This window comes from Pieris rapae, chromosome 20 (genome assembly GCF_905147795.1).
Source record: "Pieris rapae chromosome 20, ilPieRapa1.1, whole genome shotgun sequence".
Lineage (NCBI taxonomy): Eukaryota > Metazoa > Arthropoda > Insecta > Lepidoptera > Pieridae > Pieris > Pieris rapae.
Genome location: NC_059528.1, coordinates 5,445,786 through 5,456,643, shown reverse-complemented (window position 1 = coordinate 5,456,643; position 10,858 = coordinate 5,445,786). Strand labels below are relative to the sequence as shown.

Below are 10,858 nucleotides of genomic sequence, written 5' to 3'. Positions count from 1 at the left end.
ATACACATTGTAATTTTACACATTAGAAAAATATATAATTTTTTACACGACCTAGTTACAATAATATATGACCTCATTAGCTTAATGTAGCGTTAAAATGAATTATGTTATGTAAGTATAAATAATCAACGAATCGATGAATGCTTTAGCGTAGTTTCTATCTGCTATAACAATGTGACGGTTAACGCCCAAACCCAATAATTAATCCACAATCTCAGATTCAAAACAATGTAAGATCAGACCGTGACAGTCGATCGATCTAATATCAATATGTCGATTAGTTATTGGCACACTTTTATCAATATTTGGATTAAGATCTCTATGTCAGATGGTCAAAAATGTATTGAGATAGGTTATTGGGTATGGGCGTAAGACAAGAAGCCGGAAAAAAACTGTACTTCTAAGATAAAATATAGTTCGAGACATGTACGATTTTATTGGTTTTGTATGTGTAAACTAAATTCGTTAATATCTTAGCAAGTTTTGTGTCGTTCTCAATATTAAAAATCCCCTTTCTATATATACTTTTAATTATTCCGATGCATCTTCAGATCCACTTGAAATACGGGAAAAACTTGGTGCCTGTAAGTTGACCTAAAATGTCGATGCGATAACGACGATGGTGGGCATTCAATTATTATAATAGAATCGATTATATTTGCTGTTTTTTGTTATGGAACTCACGTTGTTAAAGTATATAGAAAAAAGCCTTAGCCAACTGTAACTTAATTCATTTGGCGTATGTTCAAAAGCAATACAATAGATGATATTTTATAAATTAGATTTATATATTGAAGTGGAATACATACATGTATGAAGTTATGTTTAATACGTCCATGTTATAGTCAGCTGAAATTGTGATTGGATATAATCATATGCCGAGTCCTTGTATGTAGATCACTTTATAGAAGTTCATGCAGCGTTAGTTGAACATTTCTCGATGCGGAAATGGAAATAAAAAAGTACATGAAAATGAGTTTTATTTCTTACTTTTATTTATGTATGTTTGTTTCAAATCCCTACATTTAGCACATCAAATAAGTATTTAAAATTATTAATGGTATCATTTGAATAAAACTTTAAAGCTTTAAAGTTAATTATATATATGATTTATTAGTTTAATTTCAAAATACAAAAAGTCTTTTTGTGTTTAAATGTATAAAAAATAAACGAAATAAGTTTTTTTACCAGTGAAAGAATTTAATATTTCACACAACAAAAGCAAAGATACAATTATGTTTCTTTGTCAAAATTTAGTCAAAAAATTGAAATATTGCTTGCATATTTCCTATAGAATTTTCCAATTACTTATATCAATACCTAATTATAGCTTTATAAGAATTCTCTGGGCACAAACTTGCGCCTGGTAAGAAGTGGTAGCCAATGAAATGTTTCTCTCGTCTGTATAGCGTCTTTATTGCCATTTCTTAAAAACTACTTTAACGATGTGTTCAATTTATGTTGAGGTTTGGCTAATTATCAAAATTAGGGGTCCTTTGTGCCTAATTAGGCCCTAGAAACAAAGAATTCTCGAAAGAAACTTCGAATGCAAGCAACAGTCTAAAAAAGGTAATTTATGTCAGTATATTTATGGAAAATGGATATGACTAAAATACATTTTAACTAATATATTGTTATTTGTATTTTTTTAAACTAGTAATATTCAGAATTTAAAATACTTCAGTTTGTCATTTTAGGTTTCTTCAAAGTTCAAACCGGTTTATTTCCGGCATTTCTACTGTCTGATGTATAAAACCGTTATAATAATCACGTTATACGTACGATGAAATGACGTAATTTAAATATCCGTTTCCTGAGATCCCAATATAAACTACTGTAAAATCTTGAAATATTGTTTTACTTAATATATGTATGCGACAATATGACAGGCAAATGTCTTGTCTTGATGATGATCACTGATCGACCAAATATCCATAATAATTACTAAAGCTTCACTGTCGGTGTCCAATATCCAATTATCGGCAAACAATTATTATTGAATTATGCATGGAAACATGACTGAAATGATATTCGACGCTTACATGAGTGAATTAATATTCATGAATGTGCGATAGGTTGTCCTGATCATATTACAATCCTGTAATATGAGGTATGTAATTTGTTAATTGAAGCAGGAAAGTAGCCTTCAGAGTTCAGTCCAATTGTTACCTTTTACGCCTGATATAAACATATAAATTCATCATACATCCAAGAGGAGGATAATAGAGATGTCTTCAGTCTTTATTTAACCGGATTAAAATACCATAATTAGTCGTTTTTTTAATAAAACATCAACTTTCGTAATTAAATTTTACCGTTCTATAAATCATTTCATGTAGGGCGGTAAATATGTATTAATATTTCTTCCACAGGAACAGAATAATAATAAAACCTTTGATAATAAGATAAGTTAAGATAAATCTTTTGATTCAAGTCTCTAACCACTAACGTAACCGTACTTTATTGAGTAGTACTTAATATCGTACCTTGGTTTTGAGTAACAGCTGGCGGCTAGCGGAATGATCCAACTTCTACAGTTCTACCGCGCAGTATAATTTTGTACCGGTTGTCATATGAGAATTGCCGTCGATATTAGCCGAGACTCAACTTAGATGTTTAGATATAGAGCACATTTTTGTTTGTGTTGTGTTAACGGTGGCAGCGGGAAGGACGCGGGGTACCGACGCATGCCGAATACCGCTATCGCTATCGCTTCCGAGTAGTGCCGAGCGCGACGTCAAGTGATAATCGTGAATCGGTTTTTATTTTATCACAACAAAATGGATTTATAACTGGATCTTGTGCGTAACAAAGATAATGTAAGTACCCATATTATACAGAATAACACACCAATAACTACTTACACAAAAGTATTGATTTAGCATAACACATACATTGTGTTTCGGAGATAGATTCCATGTTACTTGCTAATCCAATGATGACGTTAAATAGTTGTGTCATGAGTTTGGATATTGAATAATAAAACCGGTTTGTTTGGATAAAAATATCGAGCTTAATATCGTTTGCTCTGTCTCTCTGTCTGATATTTTAAAATTGTTCATTGTTACCATCAGTTTGCTTTTAGTATTTTGATCATATATATGCTCAATATACTAAAAGCAAACTATTACCAAAACAAACTAAACATACTGTCGAAGCATACTATGACCTAGAATAGTTGTAATAGACAATTGCTTGTATGGATTTTCAGTACCTATTGCTTACAAACTGGCAAATTGAGACCACGTATAGTTCCTTAATAGGCATTATTGATATAATTTTTGCGAATCTTTTAAATTGCAACCAAAAAGAAGCAACTGAATATAAGGCATTATTTTTGCACGTATTAACAAATTTGGTTTGGTAATATAGGTGCGTTGAGTAATTAACATTTTTTTTGTTCTTGTTAGATATTTCTGCGTTGATTTTATGTTTCTTCATCTATTAAACAGGTCATAAAATTTACTTTCGCTCAGAAATTAAGCCGGGTTACATGCCGTTATTTTTTTTCATTTAATATTGAATGTCATGTTTGCCTCTAATTGCTCATCACATTCAAAATTGTATATTGTGTTTGTTTTTACCAATATATCAGTGTGCCGAGCGTTGGCAATCTTTATCAATAAAAAAAAAAATATTCATCATATTTCCAGGTCGTCGGAAAATTATCAAGAGTACAAAAAGAGACGTAATCCGTCGTCAACATGGAACTATTTCCTTACTGCAACAGACAGGTCAAGTGCAAAGTGCAAAATCTGCTCGAGGATACTAAGAACAAATGGGGCGTCCACCAGCGGCTTGCATGCCCATTTAAAAACTCGACATGGTATCAAGGTAGATTCTGTACGAAAACGGAATAATTATTCTGAAAATGAAACTTCGAAAGCTTCTCACGATGCCCCTTTATTGATTGTTATGGCACAAGATAATAATGGTTCATACGATGATAGCGCAGGCAAATCACCCAAAAATATAAACGAAAGGTACATAATGTCCTTCTAAATGTAAATAAATTCTACTAACATAAGTATAATTTAAACATTCATTAAGTATATATATATTTTTCAGGTCCAGTTCGTCTTTTGAAGAGTATTCAAGATATCATAGCTCGTCCTCATATTTATGGTTGCATTTCTTAAGATCTGCTGATGCTCAAACCGCCAAGTGTAAAATATGTTCTAAAATTCTTAAAACCAGCGGGGCTTCGACAAGCGGCTTGCACACTCACTTAAGGTCAAAGCATAAAATCAACATTTTAAAAAGCACAGACAAAAGACATCCGTTAGGACGCTTCAACGTGAAGAAAGAAAAGGTTGCAGAAATACCAGTGTCTATTGTAAAACAAGAAGTACAAACCTCCTACGATGAATCGGAACTTGAAACAGCGCCTGTTTATAATGATGATGAGCTCGCCCAGGAAGTGGTCAATGAATCATCGTATAATTTAGAAAACTGTGAGCAAACTCTAAATACCCATATGAAAGTAATTTCAAGAATGATAGCATTAGATGAGCTCCCGTTAAGTAGCTTTTGTGATTCTATAGATTTATGTAACCTCCTATCGCAATCTGGATACGAATTGCCATCATCTAATATAGAAACAATCAGTCTAATACTTGAACAAAGTGACTTGGTAAAAATTGAGATAGCTAATGAATTAAAACAATTTAAATCATTAGGTATGAAGTTCTGCCTAAGCTTTGAAGAGTATGTAACATTAAATAATAGGACCTACGTAAGCATTAACATCTATAATGTAGATTCTAAATTTGGTTATCCAAAGAATTTGGGATTAATTAAAGTAAAAAGTGGCATGGATGGTGAAGAAATTACAAAAATGATTAGTGACCGATTGCTAGCGTTCGATATAAATCTTAATGATGATATTATTTCTGTCACTAATTGTTTGTCCCAAATGAGACTCGGAATATCTCTCGGGATCGACAATCAATTTTGTTTAGCACAGGCTATTCAGTATGGTGTACTGGAAGTTTTATATAAAGAAGAAGATTCACAAATTTGCCAAAACACAGAAGACTCTGATGATAGTGACACTGAATATAATAACAAAGAATGTAAAAATGCTTTTTTTGTTAAGTATTCAGAAATGTTAACTGAACCCCAACTAATTTACAAAGAAATTATTGAAAAAGTCAGGAAATTAGTACGATATTACAAAAATTCAGCAGCTAGAAATGAAATACTACAAAATAACGTTAGGAAGAAACACGACAAAGAAATCCATCTTATACTTGATTGTAAAAAGAGTTGGAGTACATTATGCGAAATGATATGCCGATTTTTGAAATTAAAAGACTGTATCCACGAGTCTCTGACATATTTGGAAATGGATTTGTTCATTAATGATGAAGAATTACAAATCTTGAATGAAATTCATGAAAGTCTTGTTGTTATTAGAGCGACAATAACAGTTTTGTGTAAACCAAGTGCAAATTTATTAACGGCTGATACTGCCTTACGATTTATGATCAGAAAGCTGGATGCTCAGAACAATACAATAAGTCGTCATTTCTCTGCAGTACTTAGAAAGCATATAAAACGAAATAGAACAATAACATCGAGTATACTACAATATTTACACCATCGCCATATATATAACGAGTATGCAGAAGATGATGCTTTTACAAAACCCACCTCGGAAGAAATGGTGAACAAAATTTTATCATTACTTACGCGTATAAAACCATCCCTTGAAGATAAGTTAAATACATTTGATTTCAAATCAAAAACAACCACTCGTAGAGTACTTGATCCATTAGAATCAGAAGATGATGAAGAAACGTCAATTGAAAGACAGTTAGAGAATGAAATAAATAACACATGCCACAGCGAGATACCTCAACCCAAAGAAGTGCCACAGGAGTTGGATCTGAAGAAAATTATTATGGGAGAAGTTAGCATTTATGAAAGTACTGGAGGTACTAGGGGTTTTTACCTAACTATGGCTTATGATCTCTTGTTATCTGTCATTCCGGCGACATCAGAGGCAGAACATTTCTTTTACTCTAGAAAAGATGCTCATAAAAGGTTGAGTTCTCACCCTGAAGCGTTGTTAAATTCTCTATTTCTTTTAAGGGCTTTCTTTAAAGAACAAAGAAGACTTGGAGAGTATTAGTTATTTTCAGACAAAAGTTCTTTAAACTACAATCAAAATGTAATTTAGTAAGTAGAAAAATCTGTATACCGAATATATAGGAATAAATATTTTTTTTAAATACATATTTAGTTTATCTCAAGCATTTGCAGAAATTGTCGTTTAATTGTATAGTATCTATACCTAGTATCAAAGTAAAATATTGAGCCTAGAGTCAGATTTTTTTGTTTTAAGACTATTTAGGCGGAATGTTAACAAAGGCTGAAAGTATGTAAATCATACAATTCAGTTTTCTTTAACTGTTTAAAGTAGTTAAGTACCCGATGTTAAGAGAATAAATAAATGATTATTATTTACGTAGTAATTATTTCGTCATAAAAAAATCCTCTATTATATTAGTGCTGTTGTAGAATACATTCCCAATGACAAGCCGACCAGTGCTGCATATTATACCTAATTGTGACTCGTAGCGTTTTTTGCTATGCTTTACAATTTCAATAAGCCTTTTTGTAAAATCAGTATCCTTCGACCTTTTTTCTGTAATATTTGTGATTTCAGACTTATTAATTGTAAGCATTATTAAATTATAAACCCTATGTTGTACGGTCTGCACCTATTATCGAGGCACATTGGTTATAATAATTATAATTTCTTGTTTCAAGTGTTTTTGTGGTTGGCTATAAATAAAGAAATAGATAATGTCGCCCATAGACAGAAGACCAGACTTAGATGAGTTTGAACATATTATGAACGCTCTTTATTGAGCGTTATTTTAGGATCAATCATGCGTAATTTATATCCTGTGTAATATTTATTCATGTTGATTTGGTCGGTTGATTCTACTATCTAAACCAAGGGTGGTTTAGATAGTAGAATCAACTTCTAAACAATACTATTATAATGAAAACTGTGGGTATATTACCTGGTTTGTCAACTGTGTGTATTATCAATTGACTGTGTACTTTCAAAGAAATGTGTTCAAGTAAAAATGATTATTTTTCATCATGACAGGTATTTAACTTCACATATTCTAGATCGTGATTTTCATGAGCAACTGATTTTTAAATTTGTGAGATCATTACTTTAATAAATTCAGGTGATTTAAAATTTAATATGAAAATTTTGCCGGCTGAGGCCGGTAATGCGGTTAGGCACCCAATTACAGTGGCAGTCGTGATTCCCATCCTGCAACTCTACCTGAGTCTTGAGAGGCTTACACACTGTGCTAATATATTGGAGAAGACAATATAATGACATAAAAACAGAATAAAATCTGTTTTACGGACGTATGTTTTTATGTCAATTTTCTTTTCTGCCGTATTATATCTGTGGAAGAATGGAGGGTCTACCTCCGACTTAAAGGAAGCATCCTCGACCAGTCCAATCAATTAATGGCCGCCTCGAAGGCCCCAATGGCTAAGATGCAGAAGTTCAATACACATTTAGCGGTCGGAAAACTTTGTCATCGTATTTCAGATGATTTCAGATTCGAAGCCGCTGATTGTATGTGCCGTAAGCCGAGTAAGTTCGTACTAAGTATCTTGCCTTTTCAATTTTTAGAACAACAAATAAAACATGTGCTAGAAATTGATTTGTCACAGTCAGTAAAGGCGCTGCTGGTGCCGTAATTTGCTACATCTCAGGAATTTTTATCGACTCGAGCACAACTGTCAGATAGATTTTGAATTCGGTTCATTTTTACTCACCAGTTTCTACAGCCAATGCTATTTCATATGTATATCTTAACGACACTAATATATATTATCTTTTAGAGGCCATTACATCTTAACTTATCCAAATATAAGTAACTATAATATAATAAAAAACTTGTAACTTATATAATATGTGAAAATCTAATATATAGAAAAAAAATACGTTTATTTTAGAACATAGGATCATAATGGTATCACTTATTGAATTCACATTTTACATTCACACGTCATTAAATTCGAGCCTGTTGACATCCCTACTCATCGGAAAAGAAGACAGAAGGTGTTGGCCGAGAGAAAAAGCCGGCGTAAAAAACTCTCGGTACTCTTTTAAAACAAAAGCAAATCATCAAATAATTTTACAATATTTAAAACAAATATAGCAAATTAATTAGAATATAAATAATTAAATAGATATAACTAAAAACAAAATTTTCACTTTCGAATCGAAACCATTTACTTATTTTGTCCATTCAAAACTAGTCATTCTCTAACAATCTTAAGCAACTTTTTTTTAAACTTATCCTATGATAAAACCGAACGTTTTTTTTCTTGTGCAACAGTATTTTAATTATACAATAGTGTTACCTAGTTACATCAGGCTTTTATGGGACATCAATATTAACAAAAGCGTCCGCGATACCTTATTATGTATAAGACAAATAATATTTTTGTATTTGAAAATCTATTTATCAGGAAAGCTTTATATAAGTTAATAAATATCCTGCTACAAGCGAATTTGTGAGGGTGGAACAGCACAGAACAGCTAATTTTAAATAAACAGTAACATAGTAATACGAATTTTTGTGTTACAAAATTTTCTGGTGCGACTAGATTCTTTTACCAAAATGAATTTAAAAAAAAATCTTTATTTTAGTACTATACTACACTAAATTACCGTCCATACGTTAGGTTTTACACTAGTACCTACTCGATCTCCGACAGCGACGTAGTGAAAGCCTCCTTCAAATTTTTCCAATTGTCTCTATTTCTTGCGGCAATTTTCCAATTCTATCAGAATTTTCTTCGCACTAATAATAATTTACCCAGAAATTTACTAAATATAATTATGCATTTACTATTTACGCTGTCTACTATCTTTCATGTGTATGCAAGCAGAGGAAAAGGTATCATTTTCTAAACAATTTTAATTACACTAAAATAAAATGTAATTGTAAAATACTGTGTTAGCAATTAGCTGTAAAGAGATTCCTGAAATGTTACGATACTCTGTATACTACTTTTTCTCTAAGAACAATCAAGAAACATCATATATACAGAAAGATTTAGGTTGGCGACTGGAAGGTAGTACCAGTGACCCCAAGCTGATGTTTTCTTCGCTCAACGAATTATTATTGCAATACAGCGAGGGATACCAAACTTTTTAAATTGGTATTCGTTCCATTTTTATTAGGTTTTTGATTATTTTTGTTTGTATCATTATGCAGGTGAAGAATATATAAAATACTATATGATATGATTAAAGTAAATAATAACATACATATATGCATATTGTATTTAATTAATTTTTGAAGTGAATCTTCTTAAGGCGCGCGCATGAGTGTATTATTACGGAAGAAACGTGACAAATAATTCGTCATTGATGTGCAAGGTTTTTGTTGAAGAAAATGGAGAGACCGATTGAGAGAGAAAAAGAGATCGAGAAAAAATACACGCTATTGGTTGATGTATTCGTTTATTTGTTATATATTAGAATTACGCACGACCTTTTTTTAGTTTTTGAAATTCCACCCGTACAGTTTTTGCCGCGCACCACCACTTTGTGGAACCAGCTGCCGACTGAAGTATTTCCGAACCAATTCGACTTAGGGTCCTTCAAGAAAAGAGCGTACCAATTCTTAAAAGGCCGGCAACGCACTCGCGAGCCCTCTGGCATTGAGAGTATCCATGGGCGGCGGTATCACTTAACATCAGGTGAGCCTCCTGCCCGTTTGTCCCCTGTTCTATAAAAAAAAAGTTACAAGCTACTTTGTTGTTTAGCTGGAAGTCAAGTCAAGAAAGTTTGCTCTCTATTGACCCATCTTTCGAATATCCTCTCTATCTTACCTTTTTTAATATCTCAATTTCGTCAATTCCTGTACATTCTATCTCCTCTCTCGTCTGTATTTTCCTAGCCACTTATTATTTCATCAAACATGATTCGTCTATAAATAACCTTGCTGAACTACGAAGGAATATTTTTAAAAACTGCACCGCAGTCACGTATTTGTATGGAATGTTGGACATATCGGGAGTACGTGAGTCGCACTCGATACGACATTCTATAATACAACTTCTATATGTTTAGTAGGTTTAGGTTTGATATTATTTGCTTACCTGTGTAGAATTTATTGATTATATTTTATTCACCCATAAAAGTTATCATTATTCATTATTTACACATTATCTTGAACGCATTCTAGGCAATCAAATACATCCTTATTTACAATTAATACTATTATTTGATCAGATAATACCGATAGTAATAACTTCGTTCATTCGTATATTCAAAGATACTCCAATCACTTACTATTTAAAAAAATATTAAAAAAACGCGTCGCGCCATTGGACTTTTTATTATACTAATGAAATTATTAATATAATAAATGATATGAAATAAAATGTGTCGATAGGTAGGCCATATTTGAATTAATGACAAACTCCCATACGATACAAGAGTAGTATTTGTAATAAAGAAATTTCTATGTCAAAGTCAATATCTCTATTAACGTAACTTGTATAAGGTATTGTGTAATAGAAATGCGTTATTATTTAAACTGAAAGCGTCCGGTTTCTCTTATTAGCACCCGAACGTAGTTCCACCCATGAAATATACAGAGAACCATTCTGCTATATATCCTCAAACAATATACATGACATTTTTTTAAACAAAACGTTTCATAGAAAATGTATTTTAAAAGTTTAGTTGTGTTTTTCTGTGTGGTAATCTGTGTAGTAGCTGATGGAGAGGTGGAAGCTAGGGGAAAGAAGAAAAAAATCGCATTTTTTGGTAATTTTTTAAATGTAATTTATG

General features: G+C 32.0%; 1 protein-coding gene across 1 annotated transcript; it reads left to right on the top strand.

Moving 5' to 3' along the window:
* The first annotated feature begins 2,697 nt into the window (after positions 1-2,697).
* Positions 2,698-6,467, top strand: LOC111001661. Its single transcript, XM_022271645.2, has 3 exons — positions 2,698-2,819; positions 3,654-3,983; positions 4,069-6,467. Coding segments are annotated over exons 1-3 (2,400 nt in total). The 5' UTR covers positions 2,698-2,817; the 3' UTR covers positions 6,137-6,467.
* The last annotated feature ends 4,391 nt before the right edge of the window (positions 6,468-10,858 follow it).

What these genes read in the sequence shown, in the direction of transcription:
- LOC111001661 (XM_022271645.2), top strand. An exon ending in CCCAAAAATATAAACGAAAG is followed by an intron (nt 3,984 to 4,068) that starts GTACATAATGTC and finishes TATATTTTTCAG; the next exon opens with GTCCAGTTCGTCTTTTGAAG.